Here is a 25,276-nt window from a genome sequence, read left to right as displayed (position 1 = left end):
ATAATTAGGGGTAGGGTATTTGAATGCTGGTTGTTTCCATTGAAAACACAAAATATACTAGTTGAGCTACAAATCATATTATTTGTGAACATTAGATTGAATAAGTGAAAGGCTTAAGGTGTAGATACATTGATGGTTTTGCTTCTCAAAGACATTGTTCTTAAAAAATAATAATAAAAAGTCATTTCTATAGATGAAATGCTCAAGGTGTATATATTGGCTTGGTGTAAAGATAGTTGAGAAATGTATCCAAAATTCTGCAGAATTCTTTGTAGTTGGAGCAAAGGAAAAAGTTCCTGTTTCAAGAACTATAATACCTGTTACTTGGAGAAAACCCCCTGAAGGACGGGCCAAGCTCAACATAGATGGCTCGGCTTTGGGGAATCTTGGTGTTACAGGTGGAGGTGGTCTCATATGTGACCATAATGGTGATTGGATAGCAAGATTCTCTAGAGCTCTCGGCTCCATTAATAGTACCATTGCAAAGCTATGGGCTCTAAGAGATGGGCTAACTCTTGCCAAGGAGCTCTGTTTAAACAGTTTAATTGTAGAGATGGATGCTTTGAGTGTTGTTCAGCTGATGAGCAATAATACTATAAATATGTTAATGGAACCTCTTTTGTCTAACTGCAGGAACCTGCTCCAAGCTATCCCCAACAAACGGATAGAGCACGCATATCATGAAGCTAACCAATGTGCGGATGCGTTAGCAAAGATGGGAACTAATAGTAACTTTACTTTTGTTGTTTTTGTTGAACCACCGCCTATGGTGGGTACTTTGTTAGCCTTTGATAAGGCTAATATGTTTTGTAATAGACTTATAAATTCTAACACATGAGTATATCCGTTTCTAACTATGGGGTCAAAGATTTTGACAACCCCGACCCATCTCATATTAAGCCTAAGGCCCACGCCAAGGAGGAAGAAATGGCCGAGGACGAATAAAGAAAGTCCAAGTGGCCCAGAAACTTAGCTGAGGACAATCCTGTCCTCGGCCAACCCATATCCTAGTAGGGAAGAATGGCCTGCCATTAACGGCAGCCTCCCAGAGCGTCCCAAGAAAAAGGACAAGCACTGTAGGACAACCACAGGAGTATGGTGTAGGAATAGTTCAAGGAGAAACTGTCACCTCCGCATTAAATGGCCACAACTAACGTTCTGGCCGCATTAATGAGGAAATGACCCATGAACAGTGCGGTCTTGGTTACTGCAACTCACTGGAGGCTTGGGAAGATGGCTGATGTGACAAGCACTCGAATAGTGACCTGCATGATCAACAAATGGAGGGCCAAAATCGATTAGAGGGGGATATATAATGTGAGAAATCCCCCAGGAAAGGGAGCGGAAAAAAGAAAGGAGAATACAGAAGCAATTTGCATGATCTTGGAAACCTTTGTGACCTAGCACTGAAGAAATAATAAGAACACTAAGTTCCTTGGACGAAGTGCCCGAGGACAGAATTTCATACTTTGGTCCATATCATTGTTATTCAATCCATTCATAACCGTGTCTAGTTGTAGTAATCCTCGTTGAGACCTAGTTCTTAAACCTACTCTCTATAAATCTATTGTATTGGGCTAGTTGGGCTTGAGTCCACTCATTTAGTAGCAGAAGTGCTCAAACCCAGTCCTTACACTAACCAAATGTATATATATATATATATATATATATAATGGCTTGGTTCTTGTGTTCAGGCTTTGTCTCTATTTTGAAATAAGAATTTTCGCAGGCCCATAAATATTAAAAAGTGTCATCAATACAACCTAAACTAAAAATAATAACATTATTACAAAGCATCCTAAACTAGAAATAACCAAGTTTGCTTGGATTGTTTTATACTTAAGGCTTTGATAATTTTGACTTTTTTGTTTTTGTTGAGATAATACGGTTATTGATAGTTAATTGTACTTTTCATGTCATGTGATACACCATACTTAATCCTATAGAATACTTATCCCTTATATTATCATTAGGCATTAATTCTATTTTTAAATCTTAAAATTATGGTAATTGACACCCCATTCTTACTGGTTTTTATTTATTTATTTTTAATTTAAATTTATTTTAGATAGACGGTTATTGACAATTAGTAGTACTTATTCATATCTAGTAAAAGACTTAACATCCTCTATCAATAAACTGAGGGGAGACAAGTAATAAGGTTGCCCATAGTTTAGCTAGGCAAGCTATACATGTTTCAAACTATGTTGTGTGGATGGAGTCTATTCCTCCACATTCTTTTTCTATATTTCAAGCTAATTTAGCCAGTATTTCTTAATCCAAAACTTCACAAGTTGTTTTCTCAACAAAAAAAGAAGAAGTACTTATTCATGTAATGGGATGCACCATACTTGATCCTATAGGAAACTTGCCTATTATGTTATCATTATGTGTTAACTCTCTTTTGAACCTCAAAATTATGGTGACTAATATCACCCACTTTTAATGATTTTAGACATTAAAGAGAAATGACTGCCTCATCCATCACATGGCAGTCATGTTATTTTCTAGCTTTTTTAGCCCTTCATGATTTATCACACGTGTCTCATCTCTTAGATGTCAATTGTTATTTCATTACAAGATTAACATACGTCATATTAAGTTGAGCATTTGGATGTTTGAGTTCATTTGTTTGTTTAAAAGTATCTAAATATTATTTGAAAGTAATGTCTTAATGGGCATGGCAAAATAAGTTGAAATTGACCAAACCAATAATTTGGTGGTTTGAATAAGTTAGCGTGTGTGTGTCTATATATATTGTTGATTGTTGATAGGCATGTAATATGGAGGGAGGGGGTGGGAAGTTAACGCCAATTATTAGTTGCTTTAAGCAAATTTAAAACCTTTAAGTTTCTAGTATTGACCTAACTTAATTATAATTTATAAACAAATGGTGGAAACTAATAAGTTCACTTGGAATATCTTCTCAAAAAAAAAAAAAAAAAAATTGTTGGGAATATGATCCTCTATTTATACTTGTGGTTTTAATTGATAGTGATAGTTAATTACACTTATTCATGTCATATTACCTATAATACTTCATATAGGACACTTGTCTATTGTGTTATTATTAAGCGTTAACTCATTAGGCATTAATGCCAATTATTAGTTGCTTTAAGCAAATTTAAAAACATTATGTTTCTAGTATTGACCTATTTTAATTATAATTTATAAACAAATGATGGAAACTAAGTTCACTTGGAATATCTTCTCAAAAAAAATAAATTGTTGGGAATATGATCCTCTATTTATACTCGAGGTTTTAACGGATATTGATAGTTAATTGCACTTATTCATGTCATATTACCTACCATACTTGATCATATAGGACACTTGTCTATTGTGTTATCATTAGGTGTTAACTCTTTTTGAAATTACGGTAACTGACACCTCTCATTCTGAATTCTTTTAAAGCATTAAAGAGAGTAAGCTACCCCATCCATCATGTGTCAACCATATTATTTTCTAACTTTACTAGCGTTTCATGATTGTTCACAAGGTCTTCTCACTTTGGTGTCAATTGTTGTTCCATCGTAATAATAATATTATATGTCATATTAAGTTGAGAATTTGAATATTTGAGTCCATGTATTAGTTAAAAAGTATATATGGTAATTGACACATCTCACTTTTGATACTGCAAAACATTAAAGAGAAATTGCTTCCTCTCTGGTGCCAATTGCTATTGCATCATAATACTAACATACATCATATTAAGTTAATTCTAAAAAAAAATTAAGCATTTGGATATTTGAGTCATGTATTAGTTTAAAACTACGTATAATAGCTAACACCCTCACTCTTATTTATTTATTTTGAGATAGACAATTATTAAAAAATAATTGTAATTATTTAAGTTATGTAACGCACCATACTTGATCCTATAAACACTTATTTGTTACCATTTTTTGTGAGCTTTCTTCTTAAATCTTAAAATTATGGTACCTGACACCCCAACTCTTAATGTTAGGCAGTTATTAACAGTTAATTGTACTTATTAATGTCATGTGATGCACCATACTTATTCAATAGGTCTCTTACCCATTATGTTCTCTCATTATGTGTTAACTCTCTCTTTTAAATCTCAAAATTATGGTAATTGACACCTTGCCCCGCCCCCCCGCCCTGCGGCACTCTTAATTGCTTCTTCTTCTTTGTTTTTGAGATAGGTGATTATTAACAGTTTATTGTATTTATTCAGGTCACCATACCATACTCGATCTTATAGACACTTGTCAATTACGTTATCATTAGATATTAACTCTCTTTTTAAATCTCGAAATTAATGTAATTAACATCCCTCACTTTCATTGATTTTAAACAATAAAGAGAAACTACTACTTCATCCATCACATGTCAATCATGTTGTTTTCTAGCTCTCTTAGCCTTTCAAGATTTATTACACGTCTCTCATCTCTGTGGTGCCAATTGTCACTTTATCATAATAGTAATATACATCATATCAAGTGAGTCCATGTGTTAGTTTAGAAGTATCTAAATATTATTGGAAAATAATATGGTTTAATAGGTTTGACAAAATATGTTTAAATGGACCAAACTAATAATTTGGTGGTTTGAATAGGTAAGTTTAGCATTTGCATATATATATATATATATATATATTATTCATAAGCATGTAGTAGGGGAGGGAGGGTTGGGGAGTTCCAATTGTTAGTTGCTTTAAGCAAATTTAAAAACATTGTGTTTCTAGTATTGATCTAACTTAATTATGATTTATAAACAAATGGTTGTAACTAAGTTTGCGTGGAATATAAGCCTCTATTTATACTTGTTGCTTTAACGATTATTGATAGTTAATTTCACTTATTCGAGTCATATTACCTACCATACTTGATTATATAGGATACTTGTCAATTGTGTTACCATTAGGCGTTAACTCTTTTTGAAATCTCGAAATTACAGTAACTGATACCTTCCACTCTTGATTTTTTTAAAGCATTAAAGGGAGTAAGTTACCTCATCCATCATGTGTCAACTATGTTTTTTTCTAACTTTTTTAGTGCTTCATGATCGATCACAAGTGTCTCATCACTTTGGTGCCGATTGTTGTTTCATCATAATAATAACATATGTCATATTAAGTTAAGCATTTGAATATTTGAGTTCATGTATTAATTTAAAAGTGTATACAATAGTTGACATCTCTCACTCTTGATATTTTTAAACATTCAAGAGAAATTGCTTCCTCATCCATTATGTGTCAATCATGTTATACTTTAGCTTTTCTAGCCTTTCATGGTTGATCATATGTGTCTCGTGTCTCTAATGCCAGTTGTTATTTCATTTCAATACTATCATAGGCCAAATTAAGTTGTTCTAAAAAGAAAATGTTGAGTATTTGGATATTAACATTCATGTATTAGTTTAAAGTATATACGGTAATTGACACCTCTCACTTTTGATACCATTAAACATTAAAGAGAAACAGCTTCCTCATCCATCATGTGTCAACCATGTCGTTCTTTAGCTTTTTTAGCTCTTCATGATCAATCACAAAGGTCTCATCTCTCTGGTGCCAATTGTTATTGCATTGTAATACTAACTAGGGGTGTGCAGAAAACCCACCGACCCGCCAAACCCGACCCAACCCAACTCGACCCGCCGGGTTGGGTCGGTTTTTAAGGTTTGGTGGGTTGGGTTGGGTTACAAAAAAAAATTTTATGGCGGGTTGGGTTGGGTTTGGGTCATAAAATTACAAACCCGCCAAACCCAACCCAACCCACCCATATTTAATATATATTTAAAATATATTTTTATATTTAATATTTTTTTTTAAATCAATTGTAGGACACTTTTATATATATATATATATATATATAAATATATATTATATATTTAATAATTAAAAAAAAACAGTTGTAGAGCAGCATTTCCTTAGTTTCTCCTACTAATACGAATTTAATATATATATAAAATATATTATATAATTAATAAATTTTTTTAAATAGCCAGTTCTTCCCATCCTATATAAAAAGCCAATTAGTTCACACAAATCCTAATAAATTACTATTGTTGTTTAGTCATTAATGTTATTTGCCTTTAAGGAGTTACATTGGTACTAATCTTTAGGTTTTTTTAATATTTTAATATTTTTTTTTCTACTCAATTTAATAATAATAAAAAAAAAAATTTCAAACCCATGGGTTCAACCCGACCCAACCCGACCCACGTGGGTTGGGTTGGGTTGGGTTGGGTTGGGTTGGACTTATGTGATGGGTTGGGTTGGGTTGGGTTTTTTTTGACCCACCATGGTGGGTTGGGTCAAAAAATCCCCTCAACCCGACCCAACTCAACCCATGCACACCCCTAATACTAACATATGTTATATTAAGTTGATTCTAAAAATTTGCAAAATAATGATAAAAATTGAGCATTTAGATATTTGAGTCCATGTATTAGTTTAAAACTACATACGGTAACTAACACTCCCACTCTTCATTATTATCATTTTTTTGAGATAGACTATTATTAATAGATAATTGTAATTATGCAGGTTATGTAATGCACCATATTTGATTCTATAAACACTTGCATAGTATCATTAGGCATGGACTTTCTTTTTAAATCTTGAAATTATGGTAATTGACACCCCATTCTCAATTTTGTTGTTGAGATAGACAGTTATTGACATTCAATTGTACTTATTCATGTCATTTGATACACCATACTTGATCCTATAGGTCACTTACCCATTATGTATCATTAGGTGTTAACTCTATCTTTCTAAATCTCAAAATTATGGTAACTAACATCCTCCCCTCCCCCCCCCCCCCCCCCCCCTAAACACATAATTGCTTTTTTTTTTTGGTTGAGATAGATGGTTATTAACAATTAGATAATGTGCCACACCATACATGATCTTATAGACATGTGCGCATTGTGTTATCATTGGATGTTAACTCTCTTTTTAAATCTTGAATTTATGGTAACTGACATCCCTCATTTTTATTGATTTTAAACATTAAAGAGAATCCGGTACCTCATCCATCACATGTCAATCACGATTTTCTAGCTTTTTTAGCCCTTTAAGATCCATCACAAGTCTCTCATCTCTCTGGTGCCAATTTTCACTTTGTTATAATAGTAATATACATCATATTAAGTTGAGCATTTGGATATTTGAGTTCATGTGTTAGTTTAACCGTATATAAATATTATTGGATGATAATAGTGAGCACCTCGAGAATTAGACAACATTCATATCTTTTAATAATAATGTGTATGCCTTGAGCATATATATATACACCTTGAGCACTTCATCTATTCAATCTCATGCTCATAGATTATATGCCTAGTAACTTAATTGACACCTCTTAATCTTTTAAATGCATATATGCATCTATGGTTCAAAATCCTTTCATCCCTCCAACTATTGATGTATGATGTATCAATGATAGATGGAATTTCGATCTTTGACTACTTAGTTGACAATAAAAGAAATTAACAGTTAGGCTCAATTAAATTATGCATTAAATTATCATAAAAGCTTCTTTTATTAATCTGTTTTCAACACACTTAAAAGTATATATGTATATACACACTTGGTGATAAAGAGTAATCATAAATCATAAAATGTTATAGAGACATGAACTTATTGTTCACTTATTATATGGAGCTAGAATGGTAATGCTAACAACATTTGTATATCCATTTTTATGCTAGTTGATGATAAGATCCCCAGTTTTATTCATTTTCCCATTTCTCTTTTTAAGTAACCAAATAAAGCGTCATAAAAAAATGAAACCATCATCGTGTAGGCACGCAAGGGAGTTACAACCGTTTTGTTCATAAATTTATAATTAAGGTAGGTCAATATTTAGAAACGCAAGGTTTTAAAAAACTTGCTTAAAGCGACTTAGCAAATTGGTTAGGATATACCATTCACTTCAGGCCTCACCTATGCTTCCCTTAAAATGTCAGAATTAGCTGCCATATGAAATTGCCAATCACAATGAAAGAGCAACTTCCAAAACATATAATAGCATTTTTATTTTTTCATCTAAGAACAAAAAAACAAAAACAGACTCATAATGAAATTGGTTACATGCAGCCAATGGTTTTTCAAAACACTGCATGAATCCCACCTCAGTAAATTTTTGAACATTGTGCTGGTATTGGACCACTTTCTGAATCAAAGTTCTTAAGCTAACTGAATCACAATAATGATGGTAAAACAGAACTCCCACTATGAGATTTGCCTTTTTATGTATACGTCTCTATTTCTTTCTCTTTTTCCTTTAAAAAAAGAGAGCTAGAATGTAAAAGAGAAAAATAATGTTCTGTTGGTCCTGTGAGCAAGCATAAAGCTTTTTTTTTCCCAGCAACTATATCATCCACTTGCACAAAGCATGCCTCTCCCACTATACCATTTTCTTATTCTGTTTCCTTCAATATTTTCTATATCTATGACTACGCTTCTTGGTCAATCACTTGTTCTGTCCAACCCTTTTTGACTACCAAAAGGCCCATGAAAAAAGCTTAAAAGGAAAACAAACATAATAATGTGATAATTTATTGATATGATGCGTTATGTCTCCTCTCCATATATTACCTGTCTCTCACTTCAGCCTCTCTCTTTCTTTTGTACTGAAAAAATGAGTGGTTTTTAGCTTTTACTCACTGAAATCTAAATTTTCTATCTAGTAGGTAGTGTCATTCTGTGTTTTTTTTTTTTTTTTTTTTTTTTGAATGTTAGAAATTTGACTTTCTCTATCATCTAAGATAAGAAACAACCATATCTTTACCCCAAAGGAAAGCCACAATTTCCAAGCAATAAATGCTGATTTATATTTTGCCAGTTTGGTTGTACATCCTATCCCAGTACCTAAATTTGTTTTTATTTGATTCTATTGGACAAAAAAGTTCTCCTCACACAAAATATATGAAAGATTACCATACCCAAAATACCAAGATCCACCAAATTTAAAGAAAAATGGCTCAAGAAAGTGAATTATAAAGAATACAACATTATCGAAAATTTGCAGTTTTACTTTACCGAAATAAAGTCTGATGACAACCTGAACTTCTCTACAGTAAAAAAAAAAGTACCATTAAAAAAAAAAAAAAAAAAAAAAAAAAGGAAAAGGAAAGAAAAGAAAGGCTCCCTCTGATTTTCTCCGAAAAAACAACTCTATACAAAGAAAAAACGGGTGCTGCCACCTAATACTGGCCATATAAAAAAAAAAAAAAAAAAACTATGTTTATAATTTTTCCCCCAAAAATGGCCATATTTTCTTTCTTTTCTTTTTTATCTCTTTAACCTCTTTTTTTTTTTTTTTTTTTTTTACTTTGTCCTAGTAACCCACATTATCTGGCGTAACCGTTCCGTCATCTTCACCGTTAACACTTGACTTCAACTGTCTGGCATGACATCATCGTTCCCATTAACTCCGTCTTCGCCTCCTCCATCACCACCGTTATCTCCATTCCCGTTACCGTTTCCGTCGACGTCACCTTCCTCGTCGACCCACCGTTCCGTAGGTGTACACTCCGCCTTGTGCTTCATCTTCCAATCAAGCGCCTGGCAAGCGCGTGAGCAGTAATTCACGGTTCCACAAACTGAGCACCGACGAAACTCGTGTCTCCTAGTTTCCGGTCTACCACACCCCGCGTGCGAACACAGCCTCAAACCAGGTCCGGGAATCCCAGCCCGAGCCGCGAACCACTCTGACATGAACCGGTTCGCCGGGTGAGCCTCTGGGGCCGGAACGTTGCAGCCGAAATCGCTTAACAAGGGGCAACCACCGCCGCCGCCGCCGCCGCTGTTCACGGTTCGTGGATGAGGATGTGGGTGTGGGAGAGGAAGTGGGTTCCACGTGAAGAGAGGGCGCGTGGGGTTCGCGGATGTGGAAAACACCGCCGCGAGTTCTCTAGCGTTGGCTTGGACGAGGAACCGGCGACCTTCGGTTATGTTTTGGCGAACGCCGTAACCGTCTTGGAGACAGTGACCAAGCTCGCGAAGCGCGTCGATGTGGCCCAGAAAAGCGGCACGCGCACACAAGGCCACGCCGGCTCTCAAGTCCTTGTCGTTTTTGGTGCCTCCGCTACCGTTGAACTGAATCACGGCAAGCGAGTACAGTGCCTGCGCGTGAGAGCTAATCGCCGCTTTGGCCATTAGAGAAGCCCCGCTTCCTCGGTTGTGTAAACAGTAAAATCGAATCTGCAAAAGATAAAAAAAAAAAAAAAGAATGTTAAAAAACTTGTGTGTTGAAAAAAAGCATTTGAAAAATTGAAAAACAATGAAGTATGTATATGATGTTATATAGTGAAAAAAGAAAAAGAAAAAAAAAGACTAACCATGCCGAGAGTGTAACAGGCTTCGACGTTTCCGGCATCTGCGCAGAGTTTCAAGAAGCGATGAGCTAACTCGGACCAGTTCTTGGCTCTAATGGCGAATGTTTTCTGAGAAGTTTTTGATAACACTAAGGAATTAAGTCCTAAACCGTTTAACCTCCTGCACCTGAAAAAGTTCGTTGCATACAACAATCAGTTACATCAGATTCAAAACTCAAAAACGACCCATCAATATCAGGTATTTTACTACGTTAAAAAAAATAGTCTTTATTGTTTTTTCACATTTAGGAAATGAAATTCAGACCACAGTTCCGATTGAAACTCCGGTGAAATGGTCGGAATTTATTTTTCAGAAGGAAAGAAGTGGAACATACGTGAGGAGAACGTTGGCGAAATCGGAGGGGCAAGTGGCGGAGGAGCTGAGTTTGCAGAGAATGGAAATGACGAGATCGTCCGGCAAGGAATCGAACAAGTCACGCTTTCCAGCGATATCAGAAGAATTCCGGCTTCTTTTCCGGTAACTAACTTGTTCGGCGGCGAAATCTCTCCTTCGCTTCACAACTCTCATGTTCTTATCTTCAACAACTCTAGGATAACAAAGCCCTCTCCTTGTTCTCATATCTCTCTAACTCTCTCTCTCTATCTAAAATGAAAAATCTTATCTTTTTATAACTAGTTTGCGTCTCTCGCTCTCTCTCTCTAAAAGGGAGACAGGCTTTTATATAGATGGGAAATGAGAAATGAGGGAAAGCCTTAGAACTTATAAGAAAGGCTTTACAAATCCAAGGAGACCACAACAAAAACAACGACACAAGGCCGAATGCTTATAAGGAAAACAAGAAAAAATGTTTATTACAATTAAATAGAAGGAGAGAGAAGTGGGTTTACTTCGAATTACACTTCTACCCTTCTATTTGTCGTTTCTCCGGTCAAACGGCGTTGACCAGATCCGTCCATTCGTCGTCGGTTTGTTTTTCGTCTCTCTACCTCTGTGTATTTTTTGTACTAAGAAAAAAAATGAAAAATCCTTGTCCCTTATCTGCACGCTTTGAACGCACAAGCAAACTCTTTCTTTCTTTCTCTCACTTTATGTAAAAAAGAGTGGTGAGTCTCGCTCTTTATTTATGCTTGTTCGGTACAGGTGTGTGTATGTGTTTCAGGCTCTAATTTTTTTTCTCTCTCTCTCTCTCTCTCTCAAAATTTTATTCGCGGTTTTTAAAAAAAAGGCCAAGTAAAAAAAAACAAACCAAAGTGAAAACTAACTTCGGTTATTTTTTTTTTGTTTTTCAACATTCAAATTTCATCCACGAGGGTAAAACAACATACTCGATAATTTCGGGCGCGTCAAAAAACTGGTGTTAAGTACTTTTAACTATTAAGGCGTGCGTTACGTGAGCGTGTGTTTAACGTGCTGAGGGTGAGAGTGGGGAAACGGAGCACATGTTAACAAACTCAGGTAGCAAATTCTGGGCGGTCGTCGACGACCAAAGCATTTGAAGGTCAAATGTATGGATGAGCACAGATGGTCAGTTACTCTTTTGTTTTGTTTTGTTTGTTTTGGGTAGAATACAGATGTTCTGTTACTCTTTTTTTTTTTTTTTTTTGTTTTGAAGCCAATGTTCTGTTACTCTACTTTGTTTTGCTTTCCTATTTATAATTTTGCAATTTTCCGTATATACCAAATTTATTTTTTGTTGCTAGCATTATTTCCTTTTACAACCTTCTTATTTTTGACTAACAGACTGTAGGTGACACACTACTAAATTGGACAATTACGTCAATAACCCTTCAAATTAGGGTGTGTGTTGGTTTCATTTTTTGAAGGAATTTCTAATTTTTTGTTTATTTATTTTTTATATATCTGATATGGTTGCAAAAAAATCATCTTCCCAAACCAATTTTTAACTGTTAAGGTTTTTTTTTTTTTTTTTTTTTTTTTGGAGAAACTTAACTGATAAGGTTTAAGTGACCATTATGTGCTAATTACATTCTTTGTAGATCCATCTATATAGGGTTAGAATCTCACCCCTCCTAACCTCCTTACCCTGTTATCTAGCGGTCTCAAAGAGAAAGACCCGATATGTAAGTGCTATCGGCAAGGTAGTAGGACTGCAGGAGAATTATTGTTTTCTAGAACAAACTCTTATCCAAAATGCATCTAATGCTATTTTATCTTCATGAAGTTTGACCTAATACATGGACTCAAATATCCAAATGCTCAATTTAATATGACAAATGTTAGTATTGTGATGAAATAACAATTGGTACTAGAAAGATGAGACACTTGTGATCGATCATGAAGGACTAAAAATGCAAGAAAATTACATGGCTGATACGTTATGGATAGGGTAGTAGTTTCTTTTTAACGTTTAAAATCATCAAGCAAGGTAGTAGGACTGCAGGAGAATTATTGTTTTCTAGAACAAACTCTTATCCAAAATGCATCTAATGCTATTTTATCTTCATGAAGTTTGACCTAATACATGGACTCAAATATCCAAATGCTCAATTTAACATGACAAATGTTAGTATTGTGATGAAATAACAATTGGTACTAGAAAGATGAGACACTTGTGATCGATCATGAAGGACTAAAAATGCAAGAAAATTACATGGCTGATACATTATGGATAGGGTAGCAGTTTCTTTTTAACGTTTAAAATTATCAAGAGTGGGAGGTGTTAGTCATGTAATTTCAAGATTCAAAAAAAGTATTAACACCTAATGATAACACAACCGACAAGTGTTCTATTTGATCACGTAAGGTAGGTAACAAGACACAAACAAGTGTAATTAATTGTTAATAATCTTCAAAACCATGAGTATAAAGAGAGGTTCACATTCCAAGCAAACAGAATTACAACCATTTGTTTATAAATTACAATCAAGGTAGGTTAATACTTGAAATACAATGTTTTTATATTTGCTTAAAGTGATTATCAATTGGCTTTAACTCCCCATCTTTCCCACCCCCTACAGCCTACCTATCATAAGAAGAAAAAAAAAAAGTGCTAAACTAACCTATTCAAACCACAGAGTGACTGATTTGGAAAATTTGTACTTATTTTGTCAGGCCCATTAAATCATATTTTCTTCCAATAATAGTTAAACTAACACATGGTATCAAATATCCAAATACTTAATATGATGTATGTTAGTATTATAATGAAATGGCAATTGGTACGAGAGAGATGAAACAAGTGTGATAGATCATAAAGGGCTAAACAAGGCTAGAACATAACATGAGCTAGCGGCTATTCTTTAATGTTTAAATGCAGACAGAGTGAGGGTATCAATTACCGTAATTTTGAGATTTAAAAAGAGAGTTAAAGCCTATCGATAACTTAATGAACAAGTGTCCTACATGATCAAGTATGGTGCGTCGAAATTAGCTATCAATAAACGTTTCAAAAAACAACTGACTACCATAACTTTCAATAAACATTACACCTCCATTCATGCGTTTTAACGACTACCATAATTTCTGGATCCACTGGAGTGTATGGATGAATGGAAGCTAAAATGACTAATGCTTTATTGTGATGGAATTCTATAACTAGCAATGACCTCATACAGATCAAGATCAAGATCAAGAGTAGGTTTGGATCGAGCACTAGCATCCAATGTGCTAAAGCACACCAAATACCAAAAAGTGGCCTCCATTCGATGTGCTACTTGTAAGGAAAAACTTCTTTAGGACTTACTTGAGTAGCAACTATGACTAGTTTTTTACTCATTTCTCTCTCCTCTCTCTTGACTGATTTATATTATTTTTAATGGATTAAATGGAAAAAAAGAGATAAAATGTAGGATGAATTGTGAAATGGTGTGTTAAAAGTAGTAAAAGTTGTATTACATGTGTTAAAAGTAGCATTTTTTTAGGAGACTGGATGCTAATGCTATGTTGGTCATTTGTAAGAGGGGGCTATATTACATATTTACTATAAAATCACCTAATATCTTGAACTTCCACACAAAAAAAAAAAAAAGGTTCAATGCAATTAAAATTAATAATATAAATTTCTCATCAATTCTATATAATGTATAATGAATAAATAAAATATTATTGTACATTAAGTGAAAATTACATTAAAAATAGGAATCTGCATAACCAAAAATAGATGATGTACTTATAATGGAATAATTATCTCTGTTCATATGTTTAATTATAAAACGAAAATAGAATCTCGAAACTGTAATTTACAATTGTATTTATGAAATTTCTTACTTAAACAATTCTATTTACACTTGTTGTGGAATTCATTAATCATAGAAAGTAAATATTTTAAAAATTAATAATCTCATTGCCTATCTTCAAATCAATACGCATATAAAAATTTAAAAGATGACAAAGAAACTATTTTTTGCATCTCGATTGCCAAACAACACACATATATATGATTTAGTTACTAAAATGTTTTAGATCGTCGTTGATGGAGGTTTTAAAGAAGGATATCATGATAGTTTAGATGGTAGACGTCGTGGGGTAAATCAAAATTATGGAGTGGGGCGACGTGACTGTACGAGGAACGAAGATTATTAGCTATTTTGGTGAAAGCAACTATACGATAACTAATTACATTCTAGGAAAAGGAGAGATGCTATGTTGTAGATAGGGGAAACAAAGTATAGGGTTAATAGAGGAAGTATAAGTTTGATGGTGAATGGTTTTAAAGAGATAATAATTAAAGAGAGCACTAAAAAACTTTTTCCTTTTTAAGTAAATGATGGAAATACTTTTTTTAAATTAGAAAGGGCCAAAAATAAAAATTATAAGTATGTTCTCTATTTTATTATTGATGGGGAGAGATAAGAGCTTGAGGAGATTCTAATTGAGAGGTTAATATAGCATACAGGGACACCATCAATTAACCCATAAGTTCAAGTCTATGAATTTGGATCTAACTATGCTAATTTAATCACTTAGTTCTTCTCATTATTATTCAATGTGGAAATTTATTCGTAAGTGCATACAACCCAAGAATTTTCCCCTTACATGTAAGTCATTGTCTTTGTGAGTTTCGAGACCTCTTTGTAGGTTTCAAACAAATCTTATTTGCTTTCCCTTGCTTATAGACTTTTTCCTTGACCAACATGTCATTTATGGGTCTCTCATATGTCATCTATGAGAACTACATCTCAAATTCACACTCTTATATTTCATGGGAACCAACTCGCACATCTATGTCCAAGTGAACCTCGCACACACATTCTTTCTAATATAGCACCATTAACAAGACTTATATGCTAGACATTTTTTCAAGATCATCTCTGTGTGTGCGTTTTGGGCTAGCCTTGTGCAATGCACATTTTTGTGGATTTTTATACCACTTATTGGAGAGAGATAATAGGCTCTAAAATTCTAATTGAGTAGTTAATAATTTAATATAATATATAGAAACATCACTTAACCCTATAAGTTTAGGCCAATTATGTTATATTAGTTACTTAATTTTGTCATTATTATGTAATGTAAGACTTCACTCACATGTGCATACCATATTATTTTTTATCAAGATATAGACCACTTTCTAAAAAAAGTCAAACATGTATGAGATGCAATTTCCTTTAAGTAGAGCATCTGTAGCAGATATTGCAAAAATTATGCCATTTTACCACACCAAATGCCTACTTTATTATTTTATCACATCATTTTACAACATCTCATTTATCAGATGTTTTATTATTCAATTCTATACATTAAAATAATATTTACTACATATTAAAATAATATATTATCTCATTCCCATTATCATCAACAACATCCACAACATCAACGGCACAACCACCAGCCACCAATATCCACTACCGCAACAATACCTCTACTGCAAACCGACCACCACAATTACTCACCAATATCAGATCAACCCAAATTGTAGCAAAAAAAAAAAAAACACAACCAGAGAGAGGCAGAGTGAAAGGTGGATAGAGAGGAGAGGGAAGAGGGTGAGATCGACGGCGGCCTCGAGGTGAGATCACCTGCCAAACCCAAACCTATCATCGGCTAAACCCACTTTCAAGCTCACACCGCCAAGCACCACCTTCAACCACCAAATCCACAAACCATTGGCCGCTATTAAAACCCATCTCCACCGAGCCTAACGCCGTAGCGACGTTCTTAAAGGTGATGGTTGGCGATGGTCGGCGATGGTCTCCACAGAGCATGGGTCTACGGTGGTTTATGGTTTTGGTTTGTGGTTGTGATCTCAAGTAATGGATCTGTGGGCTGAGTTTGATTTGCAATGGGGGTGGTTGTGGGTTCCGATGGAGTGGTGGGTTTACTACAAGTTTTTTGGATTTAAGTTTTGTTGAAGGATTTGGGTTTTGTTGCTGAGGTGGTGGTTGTGGTTGGCTGAGGTAGTGGTTATGGAGGATGACGATGATTGGCCGCCACTGCCGCCTTCTTCTGCACCACCTTCTTCTTGCTTGCATCCGATTGTGAGAAGAGGAAGAACACGGGTTGGGAACTTGGGAGAGAGAGAGAGAGAGAGAGAGAGAGATTCTGAGAAGGGAGAGAGAAAATCAAATAAAGAAATGAGAGGAGAGAGAAAAGTCGAATAAAATAGTATTTTTTTAGTTTACCATTTGTGTCCATACCGTTACAAATTCGCAACAGTACGGACACAAATGGTAAAAATTTGGCACATATAGAACATCTGATGGGAGGTTTTTTTATGTTTGGTGTGGCAAATGTGCCAAATATTTGGCATTTGGCACATTTGGCACATCTACTGTGGGTGCTCATAAATATGGTATTGCAGGATAAAACCAAAATTATGAGTCTTAGATAATTGTTTAAGTGGCCTAATAGAAGAATTAGCAATGAATGGGAGCAATGCTAATTGCCAACAAAGCCTTTGAATAATAATAATAACTTTTTTTTTTTTTGCCTTACATGACCGTATTAATTTTTACAAAATTCGTAAAATGAAAAATTACCTCTAAGGTTTGGTCTACTGCCTAGTGCCTAGTGCTATTAAAACTTTTTAAAAATATCCAATTTGCTCCCTAAGTATAAATGACATTTAACATTGTTTGAAAATTCCCTGCTCCTTAAAGTCATTTGCTTCCTTCCAACAGCTTTGGTGTTAAGTGACATTTTTTCATAGGGAGCAAATTGAATATTACTAAAATATCTTGGTAGTATTCGGTATTAGCCCAAAGGCCCCAAACCATATGAGTTGTTTTTTGAATTTTATCCCCCATTTTTATTATAGTCCATTCTACCCATTAATAGAAACAATCCATATTTAGAAAAGCAATACTGCAAGCACAATATTTTGTATTAGGTCATAGTCTTGAAATCTCTAACCAGTATCTTAGAGCTACCTCTAAGGTATTTCTCCCTATAATTACATTGTGTGTGCGGGATGAGTGATTGCACATAATCGGAGAAAGGGCTTTGGAAACCTTTGTTAGCCAAAAAAAATCCAAAATTATGAAACCCTTTCAATTTGAAACGTTTTAGTCAATTATGTTACTTGGAGCAGAGAAATTTCTTAAAATAAAAAAAAAAAAAAAGGATACTATTGATAAATTTTGTTTCAACTTTCAACTTAGTAATCAATTTTGATTTTTTTTCTCTAATTAATTTCTCACTCAAAGCGAAACTTTCTCTCTATCATCCTTGTTCAATAGCTGCCAAATCGATTTATGAAAAAAGTCAAATGTTTTTTTTTTTTTTTTTTTAGAAGAATGAAAAAGTCCAATGTAGAGTTTGATAAATTATTTCCCACTTTTATATTATTTTCCAAAATAATAGAAATGAATAATGAAGATGGGTAAAAGATCTTACATTAATTCAATTTCAAAAGTTTGAGACTTTAATTAACATGGTTAAAAACCAAATCTTAAAAATTATATAAATTATATAGTAATGCTACAGACACAAACTATTTTTCAACATTTTTACAAAATGTTGATGTGGTCAACCTCTTATTAGTTTTCATTTAGGCCCGTCAATAATATCACTTTTTCATTTACCAATAATCACTCTCCGCATTAGCAGTTTGTAAATTTTTTTTGTAAAATAGTTTGTATCTCTAGCATTATTCTAAATTATATACATTTTTATATAATATTTTTCACCCAGTAGAGGACATAATTTCCCCCCCTATATAACTAGTTAGTATAATGCACGAAAATTTTTAGTAAAATATTATTTTCTTTCTATTTATTTGTTGTCTAAGTATGAAATCTGATCATTATGGTACTTATTAATAAGAATTTTTTATGATTGTGTTTGTATATTGAATACTCCTTTAAATATGAATTTTGATAATTATGGTAGTTATTAATAGGTGTATTTATTAGGATTGTTCTTTTATATTGAAATATTAAATTTTACAGATATAATAATGATTAATAGGTATATTTATTATGGTTGTGTTTGTATATAGAAATATGGCAAAAATGCAAAACTAACCTTCTAACTTTCACTCTTTTTCATTTAAGTCCTCTAACTTTCAATTTTTGTCAATGCAAGATTCCGATAAACCCCAGTTATGGGCTGTCGTTAATGTCTTTGAAACGATCCTGTTTTCCTGTTTTCCTTTTTTTGTTCTTTTTTCTTCTTTAATTTTGGAATTAAAAGAAAAAAAAAATCTATTAAAAAAAAAAAAAAACAATTTAGGGGAATGATGTCGTTCCCCTTCCCCTAAAATCAAAATTGACTTCATAGCACCGGTCGGACCTCGGCGGCTCATGGCGGACTATCTTTGGAAGATCAGAAAAAACCCACCTCGAGAAGGAGGTTCTTGAAGCCTGTGGTCGACACTAATGATGATTTCGAGCTCGATTTCCAAGGCTTCGAGGATGATGACGAGTCTGATATTGATGAGGAAGATGAGGTCCTCGGTTTTGATTTCACGGGTCATTCCCCTTAATTTTTTTTTTTTTTGATAGATTTTTTTTTTCTTTTAATTCTGAGATTAAAAAAAAAAAAAGGGAAAACGGCGTCGTTTCAGTGACATTAACAGCAACCCATAACTGGGGTTTAACCGAATCTTGCATTAACAAAAATTGAAAGTTAGAGGACTGAATTGACAAAACTGAAAGTTAGAGGACTAAAATGAAAAAAAGTGAAAGTTAAAGGGTTAGCTTTGTGTTTTTGCCTAGAAATATCTATTCCATTATTTAAAGAAAATATTATGCTTCAAGATTCTAATTGAGGGTTTAAATATAAAATAAAATTTCAATTCAATTATATATGTAAGTGTTTGTGTGTGACAATTTGTAAAATTGTGAAGTTTCAAAAGCTTATGTGATAAAATATCATGAGGTTAGCCAAAAAGTCAAATATTTTTTTTGGGGAATATAAATATGAAATTTGATCATTATGGTAGTCATTAATAAATATTTATTATGATTGTGTCATATATGAAATATGAAATTTTATAATTATGATAATTATCAATCAACATTTATTGTTTGGTGTGATTCTATATAGATTTATTAATTGTACAATTATGATAAATATTAATAGGTATTTATTATGATTGTGTTTGTAAATGAAATATCTTATATGAAATTTGATCATTATAAAAGTTATTAATATGTATTTATTACAATTTTTTTTCATATGAAACTATTAAATATATAATTATGGTAATTGTTAACAGGAATTTATTATGGTTGTGTTTGAATAGGTATATACTGCATCTATTTATTTATTTATAGACAAAGTTTGGCTACAAACTTTGTTGTAACATAAAACTACAACTTCACTTAATAATAATATATATATTTGAATGTGAATTATGACAAATCTACCATTGAATTACATTTTCTTCTTATAACTTCCATGATTGCAAAATTTTTAGGAGATCAAAGATCAATTAGCTATGTCATCAATCAAATATTTAAATTTCAAGTTTTTGTAATTTAAAATTATGCATGAAAAATAAACTTATGAATTGAATAATAAATAACATTTGATTGACATGAAATTTAACATTTGTGTTATGAACATAAAGAATATGCAATCCAATGGTTAAATTTTCAAAATATGTAATCATGTTGATTTTTTTAGTAGAAATTGTAATTTTAGATTATAACCAATTTTATAGTAGAACTTTATATTTTATTTAAAGGGAAAGTTACAAAATATTCCGAGAGTACAATAAACACGTGTACTTCTTTCTTTCACATGAATAGGAAAAAATATGTACCTTGAGAGTACGTAATATCTACTATATAAATCATTGGTTGTATTATGAATTTAATTAATGGAACCTGTAGGGATAACGGGCCTAGAAATGGATTTTGGGCCGTGGGCCATGTTCGAGGACATGTAGACATTAACAAGGACATATAAATTAGTGGGTAATGGAGGACATGTAGACATTAACATGAGGTGGAAGGGCCCATCCCCATGTTAGTGTTGACTTAGCGCATAGATGAAAGGCCGAGAATAAAGAACGAAGAGGTCAACTACCTGAGGAGCCCAAGAAGGGAGTGTTCCTCGGGAGGCATTAAGTAGACCACATTGGACCAAAAGACAAAGTACCGAGGAAGGCGGCAGAGACGAGCAAGCAAAGAAGAGGGGAAATATCCAGATAAAGTATGCATCACATTTGCATTCAATGCACTGCACTAACTCAGCTGGCCACATTAATGGTGGAATGACCACTGTATAGTGCCCTCACATCTTGTAGCACCTTCTACTACCTCCAGCAGAACCCTAATGAGACAAGTATCCAAAGAAGAATCAATAGCTGTACAAGTGGACGATTGGAATGCAATTCAGCTGGCTATATAAAGAGAGGAAACCCCTTCCTATAGGGGGAAGAAAAATTGAAAAGAGAAACTTACTCTGTGTAACACTATCTTGTAACAGAGACTCAAATATCATATAAACTATTAATCCTTGGCCTAACCCATGTAAGTTTAAATCCAATAATCTACTTCTTTCTTGTAATTTGCATGATGTTTTTCCATTCACTTAATATCTAAACCACTTGAATGTATCAAGGTTGACCTCAGACACCCACTCTCTAACAAATTAATTGTATTGGACTGTCATACATGAGCTCTCTGCTTTGGGAGTACTAAGTTCGTTTACGCTCACTTATAGAAAGTATATATTATATTATTTAAAGAAAATATAATGTTGCAAGATTCTAATTGAGGGTTTAAGTATAAAATAAAAATGAAACTCAATTAAAAATTATATTAAAAAATTGACATGTAAAATTATGAGTCTTCAAAGGTTTATGTGGCATCTTATGTTGAGGTCAACCAAAAATTATATGTCATTGGTTTCATGTATATTATTATTGATTATAGATAAATACATATTAGATTATATAGATAAATTATTGATTTCTCACCATTTTTTTTTAACTTATTGAGTTTGTAAGTTTTATTATCTAAAAAAAAAGACTTGGTAATTATTTATTTATTTTCAAGCGCACCGATCATAGATGTCACTTTATTTATTCATTTATTATTATTATTTTTAATTTAATAACTATGAGATATCATTACACATATTGTAGGCAAATATGAAAAATACACATTTTAAATTAATTTGACAAAAATTTAGTTTAGGTCTTTAATTTTACTTTTATTTAATTGAGTTTTCTATATTTTAAAATTATTCGATTCAGGTCTTGCCGCTGCTTGAGTTCCATTAACTACCTATTAAAAAAAAACATTTTCGATTCTTGAAGAAAACAGTCCTTTAAAATATACATTTGTCCAGAGAATTTTTCTTTCTTTTCTTTCCCTAGTAATTGACACGGCCTAACTTCTTACGTTTTGGTAACTTTAGTCAAACCGTGTAAAAGTTGTACTCCGTAAATAGAATTGCAGACACCTGAACTAACTGTCTGTAATCTAAAACCTTACGGCAAAAATCAGAAACGTGATCTTCCGTAGCCGTACTGTGATTAATGGAATCTCCTATTTTGTTAACTTATTTATTTTTCTTTCTACACTAGTACCTTTAAAGCCACCATTTTCCAGTCAAGCATAGATCTTAGAGACCCCACTGAAATAGCCGATTTGTACACAGTAAAAAGTTCGGCTTCTAAATCCTTTCACTTTGCAGACCAATTTCACATTGGGAGGAAGTAAAGTGCGGACCTACACACGGCGTAAAAATCAATCATACTCATTCCAATCTATCTTTTATTTCAGTACTTAGACTTGGACTAAGAATAAAACCCACTTGTTGTCTCGGTTACTCCATCGACTTGCTTCGAGATTTGTAACATTTCTAACTTATATCTTGCATGGATATCAAATGAGTAGAACTTCAAAAAGAATTTACTTTTTTTTTTCTTTTCTTTTTTTGGTTTTTGTTTTTGATGGGTAAATTACTTAATAAAGTACTATACAAAATCCCCCAACTCAAAAAGAACATATATTTCTAACCGCAGTACAAGCTTTTTCTCCTTTCAAATGTATGTATTGTCTTAATCTATCTCTTATTTGTTCCTCATGTACGCATTCTTTTCAGAATTTGATCTATGCCGAATGATTTAGGAGGATTTGGGCAAAACTAAATGGCTAAATTGCAAATTAATTACATGCTTTAAGTTTGATCGAAATTTATTTCAGTAATTTAATTTTACTTTTGTTCAATTAAGTTTTGCAAGTTTCAAATTTATTAAATTCAGAGTTTTTTTTTGTCTAATTCCATTAAAATTTGCTGCTTTGACTAAAATATAAATTGCACTCTTTAAATTTGATTAAAATTCATTTCAATCATCTAATTTTTTTTTTAATTAAGTTCTTTAAGTTTTAAATTTATTCAATTCAGACTTTCCATCTAATTTTATTTAAAAAATTGCCATAAAAAAATATTTGTTCTCACTTGAAAAAAATTTATAAAATCAAGAAAAATATTTTATAGATGTAATGTAATACATTTTTTTTCATTAGTCAATTGTATACTTATGAGTTAATTGAACTTGACTTGTTACCGACAAGAAATCACTAAATTTTTTTTCTTTCTTTCCTATTTATGCTCTAAATTTTAAGGTCCTTTACATATACGTAATTTTTGTCACCACAAATTTTCATAGTAGATTTTAATCATTGGGATTTTATTGCAAGGGAAGACCAATTTTATGTTGGTGGGTTTCCACTTTCCCAACTCTCAACTTTCCACCTATCAACCCGCACCTTCGAGCTCTTCACACTTCTTTGTCTAACATTAAGCCAACCTGTTAATCAAAATCACCTACAAAAGCCAAAGCTCCACTAATTGTAGACTTACAGTTTTTTTTTAGGAGACTTGTAGTTGTTACAAGCTACAAAGTAACAAGAAATCTAGTACCAAAAAAAATCACAATTTTAGTCGTAATTATCCATGTATTAATTGTGGTGGTAAAAAAAAGTGATAAATTCATATAAAAGTGATAAATAGTCCATCACAATTTATAATATAAGATAATTATGGTAAAAATTGTTATTATAATTATGGTAATAGTTATTATAACTTTTTTTTACGTGGGAATTGAATTACTTGAGAGCATTTTTTTTTTTTTTTTTTTTGAGAAGAACTTGTGAGCATTTCATTGGTCAAAGTATCGCCCCTCTTATTTGAATATTTTCATTGACCAAGTCATTTTTGCACTGTGAACTCAATTATTCACGGTTGGAAAATTTTGCCATAGTATTTCTAGATTGCAGCATAGGTTGTTGGTCGCGTAAGTAAGGCGAAAACATCGGCCTGCTGTCACGTCGCCGTAAATTTAACAATTCCCGTCACGTCAAATAGTGACGTGAATGATAGTAAAATCTCAGCTCATATAAATTTATATTGTTTTTTGTTTTTTTATAAACATATATTATTTTTTGTTACAAATAAATAATAACATTCGACAAAATTAACATTTTTAATGAACCAATTCTCACCTCACTATTCTGTGAGGCAGAAACCCGTCACTGACGATTCTTGCCAGTTTTTGTTTTTTTTGGTTTTCTTTTCTTTCTTTTTTTGAATGAGTGAGTATTACTTTCATTTTTTGCAAATAAAAGCAGATAAGTTTACAATTAGTAGTACAAGCTTAAACCTCAACAAAGTGAAAATAAAATAAAATAGTCTGTCTATAGCAATATTGGTAAATATTGCAATTATGCAATATTTACCAATATTGTCTTTCTTTGTTTTAATTTGTGATAAGTATTATTCAGAAAAAAGAAAAAGAAAAACGTGCATGGCATGTATGCCCAAAGAGACTTTATCACTTAATTAAAAATTTTCTTATGTAGAAAAGGATGTCAAAAGTAGAACTAATGGCTTGTTAGTTACATTCCCTCATTACTTGCGTATATTAGTGCTTCATTACATCCCTTTGCAGAGAGAGTTTTGGACATTAAGAGCAATCTCTGACTTGATTTAACCATGGTTCTAATTTTTCTTGATCGATAGTCATACACGGTACAATTAAGCAAGCTTGCTCAAATGGATTCTTGCAGCACTTTTTTCTCACTAAGCAATTCTAAGCAGCATTTTTGTTTGAATTTAGGTGGAAATTAATAAAGACATCCCATTTTTTTCTTTGATAATCAATAAATTATATCAATATATTATCATACCCGTGGCAGTGAATCTTGATGTATATATATAAAGAGAGAGAGTTTTATAGGTGGTGGTTGTGTATAATTAAAAAAAAAAGGGTCATATTTCAATGTAAATTTAAAACAATAATAATGATAATAATATTCAATTTGGTGGATAATCAAATATTAAAATGATTTTTCCCAAAGAAAAATATTAAGAAGGTCGTCACTTACATGTACCATTCGTACACAATATATATGTTTGAAGTCATGGTTCAAGGCACATAAATTGTTATTAGTCATTGTGAATTCCTTTTCATGTGTCTCAGCAAGAAATTATGGTCCAAATTACGGAATAGTCAAAAGAATTTAATCTAAAGGAATTATGAAAAACCGTAGTGGAGTCGTGCATCTCACATTTTTTTCAATTCAATTCAGCTGACTTTGT

General features: G+C 32.7%; 2 protein-coding genes across 2 annotated transcripts; one reads left to right on the top strand and one right to left on the bottom strand.

The window, feature by feature from the left end:
• The first annotated feature begins 193 nt into the window (after positions 1-193).
• On the top strand, positions 194-838 carry LOC115981045. Its single transcript, XM_031103235.1, has one exon. The coding sequence runs from the start codon at positions 194-196 to the stop codon at positions 836-838; it is 645 nt and encodes a 214-aa protein (XP_030959095.1).
• An 8,442-nt stretch (positions 839-9,280) lies between these two features.
• LOC115982767 (F-box protein At1g67340) lies at positions 9,281-11,158 on the bottom strand. The gene is made up of 3 exons (XM_031105479.1): positions 10,689-11,158; positions 10,318-10,480; positions 9,281-10,180 (listed from the first exon to the last, which is right to left on the bottom strand). The coding sequence occupies exons 1-3, from the start codon at positions 10,931-10,933 to the stop codon at positions 9,374-9,376; spliced, it is 1,215 nt and encodes a 404-aa protein (XP_030961339.1). The 5' UTR covers positions 10,934-11,158; the 3' UTR covers positions 9,281-9,373.
• Positions 11,159-25,276: the final 14,118 nt, after the last annotated feature.

This window comes from Quercus lobata, chromosome 3 (genome assembly GCF_001633185.2).
Source record: "Quercus lobata isolate SW786 chromosome 3, ValleyOak3.0 Primary Assembly, whole genome shotgun sequence".
In the NCBI taxonomy this organism is placed as follows: Eukaryota; Viridiplantae; Streptophyta; class Magnoliopsida; order Fagales; family Fagaceae; genus Quercus; species Quercus lobata.
This window is presented reverse-complemented; position numbering and strand designations above follow the sequence as displayed.